Source organism: Ochotona princeps, chromosome 19, assembly GCF_030435755.1.
Source record: "Ochotona princeps isolate mOchPri1 chromosome 19, mOchPri1.hap1, whole genome shotgun sequence".
Classification (NCBI taxonomy): Eukaryota; Metazoa; Chordata; class Mammalia; order Lagomorpha; family Ochotonidae; genus Ochotona; species Ochotona princeps.
Window position 1 is genome coordinate 37,479,018 of NC_080850.1, and position 20,648 is coordinate 37,499,665.

A 20,648-nucleotide genomic window follows, 5' to 3' on the forward strand; every position below is an offset into this window, starting at 1 on the left:
ACTCTGACAGTGTTGGGTAAGATGCACCTTACAGTATATAGGTGCTGTGTGTGCCAGTTCCCATGCCGGTTTGGTGAGTCAGGGTCTGGAATACCAAGAGGAGTGAGTGAAGATCTCTCTCTAGGTGATGGTGTGGCACAAGTCCATGTGCCATCGCCTCTGGCTGTGAGCACTGATTCTAGCTATGGTAGAACACTGCTCTACTTTTCATCCAGCTCCTTGCTAATGTGTTGGAAAGCAGCAGAAGATGGCCCAAGTGCTTGGGCTCCTGCAGTCCTTTCAAAATAGAAAAAAGAAAAAAGCATCTCCCTATTTCCAAGCTTAACTGGTATCATTGGCTGAGCCTCCACCCCCAGAAACCTGGTGAATTCATCCAGCTGTGGGGCCCAGCACAGCTGGGACTTGTATTTCTGAGGAGGTTGGGAGCCAGACAGGCAGTAGCAGCACACTGTCAAAAAGGCTGATGAAGCATCTCTGTCCAGTGTCTGACTCTCAGCCGACTGCAGTCTCCATCTGTTTGCCATAATGATGCAGCCCAGGGTGGGGCAGCGTGTCTGACCTTGGTGTTTCAGACAGACTGTAAGCCTCACAGCCTCAGAAACATGATGGTGTCAGCCGTGTACTTAGGGCTGACTCACTCACAGGGAACCTGCGTAAGAGGCATTTGGTGACTTCAATCCTTGAATATATCAGGGAAAGACCATTTCATGAATCCCTTAAGAATGTGAGTAAATGAGGCATTCTGTTTCCAACTTGACAGTAGACACACAGAGAACATTTAATGTGCATTGACTTAGACTCCTCCCTCAAGTTAAATTGATGTTTAGACATCAATTGAACCTTCCAGTTCTGGGAGTCAGTCTCATCTTTTTTATTTCATTGAAATTTCCTTAATTTCATTAATTCATTACTAATTACCAACAAATGCAAACCAAAATATGGGAATATATTTAGAGGGAGGAAATAGAGAAGACTTTCAAAATGGGATACCAAAACATTAATAATTTTAATTGAGATGTGACCAAGTTTATGCTTACACTGTGTGGTTTTAAGGGGACAATTTGGCAGAATCATGGAAATTGTCTTGGTAAGGGTTCTCCCTAAGAAGATTATCAGTTTGCCTGCCAAAGTGTATTAGGGTAGAGAACCTTTTTTTTGCCATGGACCATATGGATATTTACATCATTCATGGGCCTTCAAAATTAACTTTAAAGTTGGGCCCGGCACAGTGGCCTAACAGCTAAAGTCCTCGCCTTGAAAGCCCTGGGATCCCATATGGGCGCTGGTTCTAATCCCGGCAACTCCACTTCCCATCCAGCTCCCTGCTTGTGGCCTGGGAAAGCAGTCGAGGAAGGCCCAAAGCTTTGGGACCCCGCACCCGTGTGGGAGACCTGGAAGAGGTTCCTGGTTCCCGGCATCGGATCGGCGCTCACCGGCCCGTTGCGGCTCACTTGGGGAGTGAATCATCGGATGGAAGATCTTCCTCTCTCTGTCTCTCCTCCTCTCTGTATATCTGGCTTTCCAATAATAATAAAAATCTTTTAAAAAAATTAACTTTAAAGTTAGGCTGCTATGCAGCTACTGAGTTTTGAGTCTGTGGTTGCTTTGGCAGGATCAAATGAGCATTTGAAATAGGGGTGATAATTTTTATATTATGTTATTTATGATAATAGAAAATGACTGGGGCCCGGCGCAATAGCTTTGTGGTTAAAGTCCTCGCCTTGAACAAGCCAGGATCCCATAGGGGTGCCAGTTCTAATCCTGACAGCACTGCTTCCCATCCAGCTCCCTGCCTGTGGCTTGGGAAAGCAGTGGAGGACGGCCCAAAGCCTTGGGACCCTGCACCTGTGTGGGAGACCTGGAAGAATCTCCTGGTTTTGGATTGGCTCAGCTCCAGTCATTGTGGCCACTTGGGGTGTGAACCATCGGACAGAATATCTTCCTCTCTGCCTCTCCTCTCGCTATATATCTGCCTTTCCAATAAAAATAAATAAATCTTAAAAAAAAAAAGGCTGAATATCATTAGAGGCTTGAATAATTGAAATACATTAGTCATTTTATAAAGGACTATAATTCAAGATAAAATTATAGAACATTTAATCAAGTCAGTATTTATAATATACTGCGTGAGAATATTTTTGCTTTCCAAATTATATGTATGTCATGATTCTAATGTTTATCACTTGTAAAATACATTTTATATCACTTGTCCAAAATTGGTACATTTGCTTAACTCATCAATAAATGTAATCATGATTTCTTTTCATCTGCTACCTGAAGTAGAAATAGTTAGAAAAATTATTGTATTCCAGATTGCTCTGTGGAGATCTTAAAAGTAATTTTCTTGAAAATAAGTGACATATTTGTGTTTATGTAGATATTCCTGATCAAGTTATAAGAGTATTCAAAGCAGACCAGCAGAGTTGCTACATTATCATCAGTAAAGATACTACAGCGAAAGAAGTGGTTTGTCATGCTGTGCATGAATTTGGCTTGACTGGCGCATCTGACACTTACTCCCTGTGTGAAGTTTCTGTTACACCTGAGGGAGTCATAAAGCAGAGAAGACTTCCAGACCAATTCTCCAAGTTAGCTGACAGAATTCAACTGAATGGAAGGTAAGCATGCCTATTGATGAATGTGCTTCTCTTTCAGTAAGTGTATTTGTGGGTGTGTCTTGTGAAGATTTTCTCTTGTTACAGATGTGTAGAATTTTGTGCTGACAGAGCTGTTGTCCCCTGGTTTATTCCACAGATGTTTGAAGTGGCTGGGATTTGGCAAGCATAGTGTCCATAACGAGAATGACAGTCTAGGTCCGTGAAGTGACAGGAATTCTATTACTTGAGCCATCTCCACTGCCTTTCAGGTTGATACTGGAAGAAAGCTGAGTTTAGCCACTGGAGCTTATTGTAATACACATGAATTCCAGGGGGATACTGAGACATATTAACCACGAGGGCAATGCCCACAGCGAAGAAATACTTGAAGTAGAAACACTGGCATTTGTTGGTGCCACTGGATTTCCTCTAAAGTTGAAGCAGGTTTTGCCTCTCCCAAGCTTTTCTTGTTTCCATAACTACAGAAAAGGATCCTTAGGCCATTAGGATCCTTCCCCAATGTAGAAGGGTGAGAGACAGACACAGAGAAAGCCTCTGCTGTTTCATTCCCCCAGTGCCTACAGTGGCCCAAGGTGGTCCAAGGCTAAAACAAGGACTGAGGAATCCAAGCTCGGTTTCCCACATGTGTAGCAGTTACTGACAGAGAAATCTCCATTTTTAGCTCAGAGGACAACACTTCCACACCTCATAACTATGTGTATTACTCAGTTTCCTCTTACATTTGGGGGGAAAGGCGCGGGGGGAGTGGGTCAAGGTACATTAGTAGTTGTATTTTTAGCACCTGACCTGTATTTTTAGTAGTTTTATTTTAGCACCTGACCTGTCTCATCCTTTTACTTCATTTGGAAATTGGGAAAGAATAAAAGGAAATCAGTGTATTAACAACTCTGATAGAGATTTAAACAGCCTACTTAGATATTCATTTTCATTTAATTAGAATTTGTTAAGATTTTACTTATTATGAAGGAGTTGGAGAGACAGAATGAGGGTGATCTTGGATCTGTCGGTTCATTTCACCAAGTGGCTACAGTGGTTGATGCTGGGCCAGGCAGAAGCCAGGAGCTTATTCTAGGCCTCTTGACTGAGTATCTGGGACCCAAACATTGGGCAGATTATCTGCTGCTGCTTTCCCCAGGCCATTAGGAGAAAGGTAGGTTGAAAGTAGAGCACCAAGGACTTGAACAGGCTCCCATATGGGATGCCAGCATTGCAGGCAGCTGATTTAGTGATAAAAAGGAAATGTGTTAGGCCTTGCATGGTAGCCGGGTGGCTAAAGTCCTCACCTTGCATGCTCCAGAATCGCATATAGGCGCTGATTCATGTTCCAGCTGCTCCACTTCCCTTCCAGTTCCCTGCTTGTGGCCTGAGAAAGCAGTCGAGAACCTGGGGACCCTGCACCTGCGTGGGAGACCCATAGGAGGCTCCTGGCTCCTGGCTTCAGATGGACCCAGCTTTGGCCATTGTGGCGATTTGGGGAGTGGACCAATGGATGGAAGGTCTTTCTCTGTCTCTTCTTCTCGCTGTAAATCTGACTTGGAAAAATAAGAAGAGAATGTGCTCTTATACATTTTAAGTCACATTTATAAACATGTTAAGAAACTGTATTTTTTTCTCCCTTTTAGGTACTATTTAAAAAATAACATGGAAACAGAAACCCTGTGTTCAGATGAAGATGCTCAGGAACTGGTAAAGGAGAGTCAGCTCTCCATGCTGCAGCTCAGTACCATTGAGGTTGCCACCCAGCTGTCAATGAGGGACTTTGATTTGTTCCGGAACATTGAGCCTACTGAGTACATTGATGATCTTTTTAAGTTAGATTCCAAAATAGGGAATACTCACTTGAAAGCATTCGAAGACATTGTGAACCAAGAAACATTCTGGGTTGCCTCAGAGATTTTAACTGAATCAAATCAGCTCAAGCGAATGAAAATTATTAAGCATTTTATTAAAATTGCACTTCATTGTCGGGAGTGTAAAAACTTCAATTCCATGTTTGCAATAATAAGGTAGGTTTATACAATTAGGTGCAAAATACCTGTATTTGATTTTGTCATGACATGTATGTTGTTGATTTTATTAAAGTATTACATATCCAGGAAAAGTAATATTATTGCAATATTGTTAGGTACTTCTCTATTAATATGTTCTAGATGGTATTTGTTTCTTTCCCTTCTGTGAACAGTTATACTTTGTTTAAATGTGTATCCAGCTGCTGGTGTTCCTATTCTGACTTTGATAGTGTGAATATTTAAATACTGCTTTACCATGATTTGACGCTGAAAAAAATCACAGTATCATCTCAGTACTCTGACATAAAAATGTTATTGTGAAATAACACCAGCAGTAGTGATAGTGATCATTTGGTGAATGCTTCCTGTTTTCCTGAAGAAATCGCTGCAGTGAACATTAGAATTACAAAATTGCTTTCAAGGAACATATGTCTGCCAACAACTAAGCCCCTGATGGGGCTGCCTGCATTCCTCACCAGAGTGAATTTGTTACTAGGCACTTGCTGGGTACATGCCCTGGGAGGAGGCGAGTGGGGACTCAAGTGGTAGGACCTCTGCCACCACCACATGGCAGGGCTTGGGTTGAGTTCTCAGCTCCTTGCTTTAACCCGGCATAACCCCAGCCATGCCAGGCATTTGTGGGAGAACCAGCAGAAGGGGGAACTCTCCCGTGTGTGTGTGTCTTGCCTACACACACACACACACACACACACACACACTCTTAAAAGTCTGTATTTGTAAGTCACTCTCTATGAGCAGCCAATTCCAGGTAATCCATTTTCTGACCAAGTGTCATTTCTGCACACTGGTGACCAACAAAAGGCTTTCTGCAAGAAAGTCTGAATTCTAAAAAGGCAGAGTTGTGGTTAGTTCTTTTTATTATAAGTGCATGTGCATCTATGTATATAGCAACATAATTGCACTTTAACCAACCACATAGAAGAATGGAAGGTATTTTGCACCTGTTGCTCATGTGAGATATAAGTAAAACACTGATAAGGACTCTTTAGTCATGACAGTTAAGGTAACAGGTTCAAGTAGCAGTATGGAACAGGTGTCAGTTTGAAGTGACTGAGTCAGTTGAATCTGTATTTGAACTTCACCTCTCCCATGTGTAGCAATGTGTGGAAAACTAAAGACGGGTTTTCTCATCACTAAAATGAAGAAAGCATACCAGTGCCATAGTTTTTAGCAGCTGGCTTTAGAACACTGGGACAGAGGCGCTGTATACAAACATTTAGCCGCCTGGGATTGAGCCTGTTGGCATAGAAAGCATCCGTGAAAGAACCTGAACTGCTTCGGCTCAATATTAGAGGACTCCCAAAGTTGGTGAACACAGGATATAGACAGGAAGTGATACGAAACCGAAATCAATTCTCTAGTTATCAGACACTTGATACCTTTATGACAATGGCTCTTTCTGTTTTTTTCTTATTTCTCCTGTGGATTTCATAGTTTTGTTCCTATAAAATCTTGAACATTTTTTTGAATGTTCAGTGTGTTTCATTGCTTCTATGAATAGAATTTTTACATTTCTTACTAGTTACTGATTTTGTGTATTCTAATTTTTGTGTTAATTTTGTAGGTAGGCTGCATACTCTTATTTTTTCTAATTTTTTAAAGTAATGTTAGGGTTTTTGATTTATACAGTCTAATTTTCCTCAAATGTTTACCTGTTTCATTTCATGTATTTGTTTCCTTATCCTATTTTTCTGTTGATACTGAAATTTTCAATATTAATTTTAATTATGGACATTTGTACATGGTTTGTGGTTCTAGTATTTCTCCATTAAACGTTGTGCTGTCTCTGGGTGAAGCGTTATGCAGCTGTTATTGTTATGTTGTGTTGTGTTATGTTACAGATGTTCTAAGAATGTTTTAGCATCTAAAGTAAGCATAAGACTTTTCTCTTTATTACTGTAAGTTTTTTCTTCAATTTCCTAGCAATGACTTACCTTTCTAATTCAGCATGAGCTCCATGTAATTATGTTTGGTTTTTCTTCAGATTTATTATAAAAAAAATCTTTGCTATTTAGAATTAAGTGAATTGACTTGTGGTATAATTTGTTGGTTTGTGTAATTTAATGCCAGTGTCCCATTGACTCCAAATTTGGAGAATTTAACATATCGTTGAAGCATTTGGGTAAATATTTAATGAAATTCGGATGCAGACAAGGGACCTAACTTGTCTCATTGTTTGGTGAGCCTGAAGTATCATCTTTTTTATTGATGTTGTAAATCAGCTTGCATGTAAAATGAACGAATTAGCCTGCTGTACTCATTTAAGTTTCTGTGTTAGTACATTTATTTCACTCACTTTTTTTTTCATTCCCATAAGCCGTAGTTTACCAAGTCTATTCCATCTGTTTTTCTTGTTAGTTTTGAAGACTTACTGGAATTGCATTTCCTGAGAATATTCAGATTGTCTTTCTGTTACATAACCCATCGAAAACCAGAGTTGGAAGTGTTGTATTGAGCAACCGAAAGTGTGTCCCCTTCCCCCAACCCGATCAGCCACTCCCCCTGATCATGGCATGGTGGGAGGAAGGAGGATCTTGCTTTGCAATGTGCAGAGCAGGAGACGGCACGTACTGCTCTATTCTCAGACTCCTAGTGAGAAAGGGCAGTGATTCTTAGGAAGGGGGAGTCTGACAGTGCGTGATCAGCTTCTGTGTGCATCTGCTTGGTCCACAGTGCTCCTTGCTCTTGTCTGAATAGTGGGATGGCGAAGGGGCTTCCACTCTTCGTGGGGTCTGCAGATAGGTCAGGTATGTTTGAGGCCTTCCATTTCCTGTGAGGTTCTCAGAGCCGACCAGAGAGATGTCAGTTGTTGAATTGAAGTCTCTGGTTGGGGTCTTTTGAGAAGGACCTTGTGTATCAGATTTTCAAGGACTGTGATGGCTTTTCAATCTGGAGATCCAAATCTTTTGTTTCTGGAATGCTTTATGCAATTGTACCTTTGAATATATATTTTTTCACTTCCATTATTTTCTATTTCCTCTTTATGACTCTTTTTTTATTCTATTTATTTCCTGAACTTCACTGGTTCAGTTTTTATGAATTTCTCTTATCCTAAGCTCTTGTGTCATGTTAAATTCATTCTTTTATAAACTTTTTTAATTTGTGCTTTATAGTCAGAGACAAGTTCTGGACCCACATCTGGTCCTCGAAGTTCAGCAGTCCAGTAGTTTGTTTGCTTTTTTTTTTTTATTAAGATTTAATTATTTTATTACAAAGTCAGATATACAGAGAGGAGGAGAAACAGAGAGGAAGATCTTCCGTCCGATGATTCACTCCCCAAGTGAGTGCAACGGTCGGTGCTGCGCCGATCCGAAGCCGGGAACCAGGAACCTCTTCCAGGTCTCCCACATGGGTGCAGGGTCCCAAAGCCTTGGGCCGTCCTCGACTGCTTTCCCAGGCCACAAGCAGGGAGCTGGATGGGAAGTGGAGTTGCCGGGATTAGAACCAGCGCCCATATGGGATCCCGGGGTGTACAAGGCGAGGACTTTAGCCGCTAGGCCATGCTGCCAGGCCCAGTTTGTTTGCTTTTAAGATTTACTTATTTAAAAGGCAGGATGACAGGTACAGAGTCAAATATCTTCCATCCATTTCTTTGCTATTGTTAGGCCAGGCCAAAGCAGGTGTGTACAGCTCCATCGTGCCTAAGGTGCTGATAGCCCAAGCATGTGGACCGTATTCTGCATTCCCAAGCACATTACTAAGAGGCAGGATCAGAAGCAAAACAGCTGAGACTCCGAATGATGCTCTGATAGGGGATGCTGGCTTTGTATACAGTAGTTTAATATGCTATGCCACTGTGCTGCCTCTGAAATCTTTTCTAGGTCATTGATTTATTCCAGTTTGTAATCTGCAATTAGTGCTAAGCATTAAACAAGTTTGAGATGTATTACCTACATGAAATTATTTCTAGTTATAGCAAGGAATATTTTGATGCCTGAAATGTTTAAGGTCAGTGTCTATTCTGCAGAATTACTGCATTTGCCATTTACAAATGCAGTGTAATTGTACAGGTACAGCCTTAAATTTATTTACATGCAAACTATAAATTTAAGATTTTGCATGCAATTATAGGCAAGTGATGTAGCTCCTCAAAGAAATTCTTGTTTTAAGAGTGAAGAGTTCCTTGATTCTTCTTAGCTTTTTCAGAGACTTGGTATATGTACTTCACTTACCTGTGATGACCACCCTGTTTCCCAGCTCTGTTTTTTAACATTTTATTCTCATCTTTGGCAGCGGCTTGAACTTGGCACCTGTAGCACGACTCAGAGGAACTTGGGAAAAGTTACCAAGCAAATATGAGAAGCATCTCCAGGATCTGCAAGACCTTTTTGATCCATCCAGAAACATGGCAAAATACAGAAATATCCTTAGTAGTCAGAGCATGCAGCCTCCAATAATTCCACTTTTTCCTGTTGTCAAGAAAGATATGACGTTTCTACATGAAGGTATTTAACAGTTATTTGAAAACTAGCATATTTAGTTTCATATAGTTCTATATAATGTTACATTTACTTGTTATATATTCCATCCTAGTAATTAATGTCACTGCTTTACCCAGTTAAATGCAGCCAGTTTTAGGACTCCAAAAGTACATTGTTAACAAAAACTCATTAAAGTGGTTATTGTATTTAATCAAATATAAACTTGATTCATCAAGATCAGACTATTCCATCATATTTATCATTTTGTTTGTTAATATTTTTCTTTCAGTTTGTATTTGGAGTTACTTAACGCATACGAAAGACAAACGGCTCAATAGAAGCTCTCTATCCATGTTTCTTTCTAGCTACCACTTTGAACTTTTCAGTTAACTACCATCTTAGGCTTCTATTGTTTATGTTTATTTTCATCTACTTGAAAGAGCAACAGAAACTTCTTCCATCAGCTAGTTCACTCCCCAAATCCCTCCAACAGCTAGGGCTGGGCCATGCCAAAGCCAGGAGCCTGGGGTTCCATCGGGGTCTCCCGTGTGAGCAGCAGAGGCCCAAGCATTCGAGCCATCATTTGCTGCTTCCCAGGATGCATTAGTAGGAAGCTAGATTGGAAGCAGAACACCCAGGACTCCATATGGGATCTAAGTGTCCTATACTGCAACTTAACCGGCTGTACATTGCAAAAATTATTTTTTAAATCAATTTTGCATGGGATTAAATCTACGTATTTTTGTTTTATTTGTAAGGCACAGAAACAGATACAGAAACAACTCATTTCCTGGTTTACTCCCAAATGCTCACACTAGCCAGTACTGGCTCAAACAGAAACCAGGAGCTCGGAACCCAGTCCACTCCCTTGTAGGTGGCAGGTATCCAAGTTGTTGAGCTGCCATCTGATGCCTCCCAGTGTGCTCAAATAGCAGGAACATGGGACCTGAAGTGTGTCTGGGATTCAGACACAAGCACTCCAGTGGGAGATGCAGGTGTCCCAGGTGGCATTTCAACTGTGGTACACATGCTTTTTGTAGTCTCTTATAGATTGTGTTAATGCTTTTTAATTCTAGCTTATTCTGATCAACAGTAGATTTGAAAACATGTCGCCTGTTGATTGTAGCTGTAATTAATTCTAACTATTAACATTTGATTTACTGTGATGCATCTGTTCTGTTGAGGGATATTTGTTAGTTTCCACGATTGACCTGTTGCAAATAATGCTATATGAATATTTTGTTTTTATCTGTTAATGTATTTTTATTAGCTATATATTCAGGGTAGAATTTGTTTTTATTCCTATAATCAGTTTTGGAAAATAACTCCTTGTTGTTCACAACACCTGCTGAATGAAATGTTTTTATTTCCAGCCGTTCCTATAGCAATGTAATTATATCTTAGTATGATTTAATTTATATTTCCCCAGTTATGTAATGATATTGAGCATACTTTTATATATTCATGTGTGTATATATAGATATGTATAAATATAAATGATATTTTAAATTATCTCATAACTTTTCGAGAAGCAGAGAGACAGGACATTGTTATCTGCTGGATCACTCTCAAAATGTCCACAGTAGCCAGGACTGGGCTGGGCAAAAGCTGGGAGCCAGGCACTCAGTCTGGATCTCCCATGTGGATGACAGGGTCCTGGGTTCCCAAGTACTCACCTGCTGCCTCCCGTGTCGCACCGGAATCAAGGGGGCTTGAACCAAGGCATTTTGGTGTGGGATATGGCATTCTGTGTCTTAAATGCCAAATGCCAAATGCCAACCCCTTTAGTTTTCTTTTATTAATTATTTTGAGTTTCTTACCTGTTTTTTTTTTTTTTTTTTAGCTAGCTTTGTCTTTCTTTTCAATATATTTGAAATATTTATAGATTTTGGGTATGATGTAACTTTCCATTTGCCTTTCTTTTGTTTTTTTGTTTTGTTTTTTTTTTAAAGATTTCTTCATTTTATTACAGCCAGATATACAGAGAGGAGGAGAGACAGAGAGGAAGATCTTCCATTCGATGATTCACTCCCCAAGTGAGCCGCAACGGGCCGATGCGCGCCGATCTGATGCCGGGAACCTGGAACCTCCTCCGGGTCTCCCACGTGGGTGCAGGGTCCCAAAGCTTTGGGCCGTCCTCAACTGCTTTTCCAGGCTACAAGCAGGGAGCTGGATGGGAAGTGGAGCTGCCGGGATAAGAACCGGCGCCCATATGGGATCCCGGGGTTTTCAAGGCGAGGACTTTAGCCGCTAGGCCACGCCGCCAGGCCCTCCATTTGCCTTTCTTTTTTTTTTTTTTTTTAAGATTTCTTCATTTTATTACAGCCAGATATACGGAGAGGAGGAGAGACAGGAAGATCTTCCGTCCGATGATTCACTCCCCAAGTGAGCCGCAACAGGCCGGTGCGCACCGATCCGATGCCGGGAACCAGGAACCTCTTCCAGGTCTCCCACACGGGTGCAGGGTCCCAATGCATTGGGCCATCCTCAACTGCTTTCCCAGGCCACAAGCAGGGGGCTGGATGGGAAGTGGAGTTGCCGGGATTAGAACCGGCACCCATATGGGATCCCAGGGCTTTCAAGGCGAGGACTTTAGCTGCTAGGCCACGCCTCCGGGCCCCTCCATTTGCCTTTCTTAAGATTAGTTCTTAAGTTTTTACTTCTGAAGGACTAATTTAATATGCTGTGACTGTAAGGTTGGTTTGTAACCTGACATCATTTTTGAATATGGCATTTTTCTTTATTAAGTTGATAATTATGTAATATACCATTTTATTTGTTTTTTTAATACATACTAGATTTTATTTCATATATACTTGTTATTATTAACTAATTTAGTGTTTGTTTTTGCAGGAAGCTCAGACCATTTGCTGTTCAATAACTCACCTCCCAGTGTTTATTGTTGCTGTGTCTTTAAATCACACAAGATATGACTGTTTGCTAAAATCTGTTTCTTTCATCTCAGCTGTGTTATTCATTCCTTCTTGCCTTTCAAGGTTTACATAATTGGGTAGATGTGGAAGAAAGCTGACGTTTTTTGTATTTAGAACTCTAGCTTACGTTTAAATCATGTTCATTAGAAATAGTACTGTTTTATTCATCTGAAAATGCCTGTACTTCATTATCAAAAGTGTATTTTTGGTTGGCAGCTGTCTTCTAACACTTTCAAATAGTAGTGTGAAAACACAATGGCTGTTTTGTTTAGATCTCTGGAAACTATCTTTGTGCTGTGGCAAATGGCACTCTGCAGCTGGGATTCAGTTAAATATTCTGAGATGGAGAGAGGATTTAGGATTGTCTGGTTGACTGAAGGTAAACACCAGGATCCTTACACATGGAAAAAGGGGGCCCAGCACGGTGGCCTAGCGGCTAAAGTCCTTGCCTTGAATGCACCAGGATCGCATCTAGGCACCTGTTCTAGTCCTGGCTGCTCCACTTCCCATCCCTGCTTGTGGCCTGGGAAAGCAGTAGAGGACGGCCCAAAGCCTTGGGACCCTGCACCTGTGTGGGAGACCCAGAAGAAGCTCCTGGCTCTTGGCTTTGGATTGGCTCAGCTCTGGCCGTTGCGGCCACTTGGGGAGTGAATCATTGGATGGAAGATCGTCACCCTATTTGAATTTCAAACTAAAAGAAAGAAATCTTTAAAAAGAGAGGCAGAACATATGTGCTGGCTCACTTCCCCAAATGGTTGCAGTGGCTATTGCTGAACCAAGTGAATACCAGGAACCTGGAGGTTAGTCCAGGCCTCTGACGTGGGTGACAGCATCTGGGGGTCGTCTTGATCTTGAGTCATCGTTGTTTTCCCAGACACATTAGCAAAGAGCTGAATTGAAAGCTGAGCCCTGAAGCTCCAAATGGCTTTCTGATCTGGGATGCCCATGTCACAGGTGCTGACTTAATTCGCTGGACCACAAGCCGAACCTTTTTCTGGCTTCTCCTTTGGGAACTGTGCTTTAATTACTGTAAGGTCTAATCTCTGTGCTTCTCATGTGTTCTCCCTGTGTAATGCTCATCTGTTTCTTCTGCCGTACTTCCTTCTGATATTTTCTTCCACCCAATTTTCCTGCTTCTTCTCTCTTGAACTATGTGTAATCTCTTCTTAAATATGTCACTGAGTTTCTGATTCTAGTTACTGCATTTTTTTCTGTTTATTTAGTTTTGTTTTCCTTGCCGGTATCATTTCTGCATAGTCATGTTTGAGGTTTTACTGGTAACTTGATTATGTGCTTCCCTGTGGTCTGTTCATGTTGTTTTCTTCTTTCGTGTTTAATGTTTCCTTTCTCCTCATGTACCTGGTTATCTTTGATAAGGTAATAAGTGTTTTGTGTTTTAAAAAATTCAGAAATAAGAAGAGATTTCAAATGTTCTTTTCCACAGAGAAATAAAGCTTGCTTCTGGCAGCCTGCTTGCAGTCCAAAATCAGTTTAGCCCATTTTCAAGTGACTTGAGATACTTTAACAGTAGTAGGCTTTGATTGAAGTCTACATTCAGTTTGTCCTTAGTCCTGGGATATAGTCCTTCAGATTTCTCACCAAAAGCATTGAGGAGCTCGTTGGACTTAAGCTGCTTTTCCTCCTATCTGAAAAGGCAGAATGGCTCTGGCTGCTTTTCCAGTCCCTCATGCCCTGCTGAAGGCACCAGCTGCACCTGGGGGAAGCACATGGGATGCCAAGCCTGCTCCTATGCATTCAGTCCTCTCAGATCTTCACTGTCTTGTTAGCTTTTTTGATTCAAACATTTTTTTCTGATTTCATTCAACTTTTCTAACCATTCTAGCAGAATGTTCTGATTATCTAATGTTAATGATCCTTTCGATGCCCCTTGTTCTGGAGGAACTGTTGTTGTAGGGATTTGATGCACTTGTCTGGCTTGTTGCCTCAAAGCACAGTCATGTGATTGAGAATATCTGTGATGGTTTTCTTGTTTGCAGCTTATGCTGAACCGGGTAATTCATCCCTGCAGTGTCTAGGTGATGTTTGCCATGAGAAGTAGACTACCTTGTATTGCAGACTCATGTGGTCTTCTACTTGACTTCAAAGCTTTGGAGTGCTGCAGACCCCTCAGATAGATGAAGTGGTTGCACTCAGTGTTCAAGACAGGTGTGAAAAAACACATAAGACTGTCAGATGACCTTTGAAGGTGGTGGGCTTTATTTTGCCTTAGATTAGTAAGCAAGCTAGCAAGAGAGTTTCATCTGACCTTTATGCTGAATTTCTTCCAACAAAAAAATAGACCATTTTGAAAGCTGTATGATTTTTTTTGCCAGAATTATTTAACAAATTAAGAACAAAAATAATGAAATGAAGTTTATGGACAGATTAGTTTTAATCATTATGAAGTTAAGATTATGCAAGTTCTGGGAGAAGGACAGTAAAGGGCTCACAGAAGAGTTTTAGCCCCAGGAGGCAGCCATTGCTTAGTTTTTAATTTGTTATACCGAACATTGTTTAATGTCTTATCCTATAGCTTTTTTTCCCTTTCAAGAAAGCTCAAATGTTATATTTATGGAATATCTTCCACTCCTACATTAATTCTTTTAGCAGTTTTATGGTATCATAAATCAAAGAGTACTTGGTGCACTTGGAGTAATTAAGCCCAGTGTGACTATGACCTGTGGCCAACACCATAGTTTTCAAATTGTCCCCAAGGGAAAGTGGGGTACCTGCCTGGGAGTAGGTTGAACATCCAGAGTTGGATTTGAGGGGTTGCACACTGTATAGATATGCCTCTAAAAATGAAATTCATTTTATTTTAAAGGAAATGACTCCAAAGTAGATGGTTTAGTAAACTTTGAAAAACTCAGAATGATCGCCAAGGAAATTCGTCAAGTTATGCGAATGACGTCTGCTAATATGGACCCGGCTATGATGTTTAGACAGAGGTATGGCGTTGTCGTGTGTGAAGTGCTATGGAGCGCTACACAATCTTCACTTATTCATCCTCTGCCATTTTTTGTGTATTATACTAAGTGCTTACATGGTTAACTCTCAGTTTTTTTTTAATCACAGTAACCCTTACAGGTAGGTGAGTATAGGCTCCTTTTACATAAATACTAAATGTCAGAGTAGTTTTTATGTAATTTGCTAAAATTTACTGTGTCTTTATTACTTTGTGAATGTGTAAGTAATTCATTGTTTACAATGTAAACCAAATACTGAAAAGTTGGTTCTACTGAAATCAGTAAAGACAGTCATTTTCATCTTGTTTCTAATCTGATTGATCTACTGTATCTTTTTATTTTTGCTGAATATTTGTAGAGTTCTGTTACTAATTCTTACTGTTAGTCTTCTAAAACATAGTTCTTTCAGTTTCTAATGCTGCCGTTTCTCTGTACTTAAGTTCATTAACACCATTTAGAAAGTACAAGTTTAATCATGCTCTGTCTTAGAAATGAAAAATATTTATGTTCTGTATTAACCTGGCCTACTAGGAATAATTTTTAAATTTCATTTTTAATGTAATTGCAAAGATATCCTCAAATATGTATGTAAAATTTACTAGAAGTATGCTTTTAAGATGTTTAAGTTTTGGGATGTAAATAGACATTGTAGTTTTTAACTTTTCTTCTGATTTTCTTTGGGGCCTGTGTGTGTACCTTCGAACACATAAGGGTATTAAAGCTGAAAGATTGGGAAGGCAAACAAAACTTGTTAAGGAAGCAAAAATACCTGGCACTTCAACAGAGCATTTTACAACTAAACAGAATACTGTGTGTCAGGATTGATTTTTTTGGCTTTATTTGTCTTGTTTAAAATTGCTGTACAGGATTGTTGTTTTTGTAGTATTTGATCTGCTGGTTGCCGTAGTTGAGATTCTCCAAGTATGGAGCCTAGAAGGTGCCAGGCCTCCTCTTCCCTCGCTAGCCTCTTTTGCCTGTTGAGAATCTGTGGGAGAGACAGGTGCACTGTGAACAGCCTGGAAGCAGGAACAGGGAGAGCCAGAGACCAAAGCAGAAGCAGATTAGGGCTTGTTTTGGTTTTGTTTCGTGTCATTGTGCAGTGGCCCTCCTGCTCCCTGTTTGTTGTCTTTCATGAACCTGCATTTACTCACTCACGTTATCGCCTTATCCTAAGACATTACTTTTGTGACCTGTGAGTTAATATTGTAGCTGAGATTCTGAAATAGACATGGAAGGAAATTAATAAACCAAACTGTATTCTGAGGAAAGGGTTGAGTAGCTAATGCGTGTGAGAAATAAGCATTTATATTTAGGTTGAGTTGAATTTTTTATGAATTAGTTTTGTTAGTGCTAAAATGTAGTATCTTTCTGTGAAGAAATGGTGCATTTTATTATGCTATAACTTATCTTTATGGATAAAAACAACTGCTTTTATTAAAACAGTATTTAGTTGACTTAAGAATAAGACCTATGTTCAGTTAAGAGTATGTAGAGTGGGCCCAGCGCTGTGGCCTAGCAGCTAAAGGCCTCGCCTTACACGTGCCGGGATCCCATAAGGGTGCTGGTTCTAATCCCGGTAGTCCCAATTCCCATCCAGCTCCCTGCTTGTGGCCTGGGAAAGCAGTCGAGGACGGCCCAAAGCCTTGTGACTCTGCACCCATGTTGGAGACCTGGAAGAGGCTCCTGGCTCCTGGCTTCGAATTGGTGCAGCACCCGCCAATGTGGTCACTTGGGGAGTGAATCATTGGACAGAAGATCTTCATCTCTGTTTCTCCTCCTCTCAATAAAAATAAAATAAATCTTTTTTTAAAAGTATTTAGAACATTAAGATTTTGATGGAATCTTTTTACCTGCATTTTAAATTGCTTGAGAGAGCACAGGAGAGAGCCCCATCCACAGATTGGCTCCCCAAGTGTCTACACGGTTTAGGGTGCTGAAGCCAGGAGCCAGTGAATCGGTCTGTGCTCCCATCCTGTGTGTAGGAGGAGCCCAGTGGCTGGAGCCATGTGACTGGCCTCCCGGGCCAGCCTTAGCAGAGACAGGTGACACCAGAGCCAGGCACTGAGCCCAGGTGTGCTGAGGTGGCGGTGCGCGTCGTCTGCAGTGTGTGAGTGTCTTCACTGCTAGGCCAAATGCTCACCGCCTGACTGATGCTTGATTTTACTGGTTATCATTTTCTTTAAAATACACTGCTTGAGGAATTTCAGCGTTTAAAAATGAAATTCTCTCTTTGTTCCATATAATGTCATCGTATCATTTTAATAAATGATTTAAAATTTTTTTTAAAGAATTGAAGTTTCAAAGAATTTGCAGGAATTGAAAGGAAAGGTGAAAAATTCCGTTTCTTCTAAGGCTTTAACCCTAAAGTGTCAACTGAGAATTTATACGAAATAAATGGTTTTCCTTAAGCTTCTTAATATTTAAATTTAGGCTTGTGGGTAAATTTGTGTTAAAAAAGGGTAAATGATCTATAGCATATTTGAAACAATATTGTAGAATTTTTGTAACCTTCATTACATATCAGAACTCACCATCCTTCCCACCTGCGTAAAGACATTCAACTGTTAACACTGCAGGTTTTTCTGAGTAGAATTTCTCTGTTCTGTTCTGTCTGCATAGTTTCTGACTCTCACCTGATGTCTTTTTTCTGTGCTTTCCTGTTCAAACACATGCTTCAATGTTTGTGGCTCTTGCTTACAGGAAGAAGAGGTGGCGGAGTCTGGGGTAAGTGTAGAGATGAACGCAACTGGAATGAAGGTTGTGCGACTCTTAACACATACTGCATCCTTTCATTAATGCACGGCAGAAAACAGCATGCGTTCTATTAACCCTGTCAACCTACATTCCCGGCAGATGCCTTTTGCTAACAAGATGGAAGTAGTGATAGAACTAGCTCCCCCCCCTTTGCTTTTCTGTTATTGACATACTATATACTGTAAGTCCTTTCCAGTTTTTAATTTGGCAGGATCAGTCAGATAATAGCAATAGTACATACTTGCTGTGTGTGTGTTCTGTACCATACTATTGTAAGCACTCTGAATTATTCTTTTAAATGACCTTCCACCTAGTCAGGAGATCCTGTTATTCCCATGGTACAGATGGGGAAGGTACAGTGACCCAGAATCCTAAAACTCTTTAGTGGTAGATCCAACACAAGTAGTGTTGAGTCTAGAATTTGCACCACTTTCCTTTATTCAAAATGAACACATCCTACAATTTACAATATGGGGTAGATATCTGCTTATAAAGGTTGCATTTGTCAACAATTTTCAAAAAAAAAAAAAAAGAAAGAAAGAAAACAACCTTTATCCCAACAGTGAAATTGGACTAGATGCCATGATGCTGCAAGACTCTGAATTTCACTTTAAATTCTTGGCAGGTTTGATTAAAGATTGCATCTCTCCTTTTAAAACTGTTACAGGAACATGAAACTGCCATCTTTTGTTTTGCAAGATTTGTTTATTTGAGAGAATTACAGAGTACATAGGAGAAAACACAAGTCTGTGTTGGTTCACTCTCCACATGGCTGCGGTGGATGGAATGGGCTCAGACTGAACAGGAGCCTGGGTCATCATCTTCCCATGTGCAAGCAGTAGCCCAAGGACTTGGGCCACCTTCTCCTTCCTGGCACATGGCCAGGGGCCTGGCTGTAAAGTGGAGCAGCCAGGACTGTAACACTGCCTGTGCGGAATGCTGGTGTCCTGCAGTAGCTTTACTCACTTCACCTCAGCACTGGCCCCCACCTCTTGTTTTTAGAGTAGGTTCAGGTCTCACCTGCACAGCTTAGACATCTAATAAGAATCATAGAAAGATAAAGATCTTTGCAGAAGGTCCAGTTAGCCCTTTAATTTTTGAATGAAGAGAAAGTTTCTTTCCTAGATGGAGAAATTGCATCTGGATAATTATATTAAGACTGATGAGCCGTGGAATTAAATAATTTTATTCCATGTTAAAGGAATTTTTTTGTGAGCCACCTGCTTTACTTCAATCTTGTCTTATTTGTGGTCTTGTTTTTTGTTAGTTTGGTGAACTTTTTCTGCTTTGTTCCCTGGTTCTGTGTGTCTTTCTCATGTATTGATATTTTTTTCTATATCATACATTTATGTCTTGGTCTTCTCTGACTTTTCTCGTTGAAGATAGAGGTTGATAGCTGGCATTACAATCGTAGTGAGTTGTAATTTTAAAGAAAACTTGGACAGTATGTCCTAGTGGGTATTTGGAGTGATGAATAAGTTAAACTAACAAATTCACTGTTGATTTAGCTTTAGGGTTGCATTGTGTGATACTTGGTTCCTGTGAACATTAGGCACTTTGGTTTCACATAGTAATATTTTTTAGAAAAAATTTAGAAGACGAAGTATTTCCATTAGTTAAATCCTAGAGTTGTCAATATTTTGTCTTGTGTTTTTTTCCACATACCAACTAGAAGCATTAAATTTTTTGTTAAACTGTTGCAACTTCATTGCATTTCTTTGAGTACATGGCATCACTAATTTTGGATGTATTTTTAGGTGCCACCAAGAAAAGGCACAATGGTGTCCAGTTACCATTGAGAATTTTTGGGTTTTGCTGTTACAGATTTACCTGCGGTTGTTTGATCATGTGATAACCCTGTGTATATATAGTTAGAAAAATAGAGGCCCAGTTAAGTGGCTTAGGTCTTTCTGAAACTTTCTCGTGAATCAATTTTGAAGACATCAGCTTCTGAGACTGTTTTGGTTTGTTTCTTTTTGTTACATGCATGTCTCTTAGTAAGGCAGCATTTCCTAAGACATGCCTTAAAGAGGGAATACTGGTCTGAGGTTCTCTTTGCAAATAATTGGGGCTCGCCTGGTTTTGATACTGATTTTGAACTTGTCAGATTCACTATCTCTTGAAAGTCATTTTGGTCCTTGAGGGCTGTAAGGATAATCCACTAACCAGATTTTCTTCTGAATCATTCTGCCAGTTTTGAGGCTTATGCCTGTGAGAGTATTGATGCTCACAACAATGTTTTGGCCTGACTGGTAGCAATTGAAGGTTGCCATTTAGTGTAAGACTCACCTCTATTTCAAAGATCTCAAAATATGAGAAAAAAATCTATAAACCTTTTTCAGTTTTTCAATTATTTCACCTACTTTACATTAGGCTGTTAGTGTCTGTCTGAAATTTGGGATGTGAGCATTGAGCAACAAATTATATGGGTGAGATCTGTGTATTCATAATATCATTGTCTAAATATGAGGTTAATTGAGAAAATTTGTGGATGATGCTGTTAACTTTATGGGCTGGCAGCTGCCTTCATGGTAGAGGTCATTTAAGAACCTGTGTTAGCTGTCCTTGTTAGAAAAGGAAGGAGTGTTGTAATTGGAGCTGCTTATTGATTCCCGATGTCTCGTTGTGGGAGGGGATTTACCAAGAACAGAGATGAGTGGCATGGCTTGGCATGGATTGTGATTGTCCACCCAGCTTGCAGTTGCATTATGTTCAGAGGCACTGTGAAAGTAAAGTCTCAGATCTTTGGTGGTAGAATCCAGATATTTCCTAATCATTCAAATGTAAGTGGGTGCTTGAAGTAGCTCTTGATGTTTTTCTAATCCCTGTGTTAATTTAAATGTAAACTATCTTAATGGTTGTTATGTGAAATTTGGGTAAAATTGGTTGACATGATCAGAGTGAGTCTGCCGTCAGCAGGAATGAC

The 20,648-nt window shown here is 40.2% G+C and overlaps 1 protein-coding gene across 8 annotated transcripts in view; it reads left to right on the top strand.

The window, feature by feature from the left end:
* RAPGEF6 (Rap guanine nucleotide exchange factor 6) overlaps positions 1-20,648 on the top strand; it is a 153,013-nt gene that overhangs the window by 109,123 nt on the left and 23,242 nt on the right. For all 8 annotated transcript variants that reach the window (XM_058677723.1, XM_058677720.1, XM_058677726.1 and 5 more), the window contains 4 exons: positions 2,378-2,618; positions 4,241-4,624; positions 8,882-9,093; positions 14,827-14,950. In XM_058677723.1, coding sequence (XP_058533706.1) covers positions 2,378-2,618; positions 4,241-4,624; positions 8,882-9,093; positions 14,827-14,950 — 961 coding nt within the window. The remainder of the gene's footprint in view (positions 1-2,377; positions 2,619-4,240; positions 4,625-8,881; positions 9,094-14,826; positions 14,951-20,648) is intronic.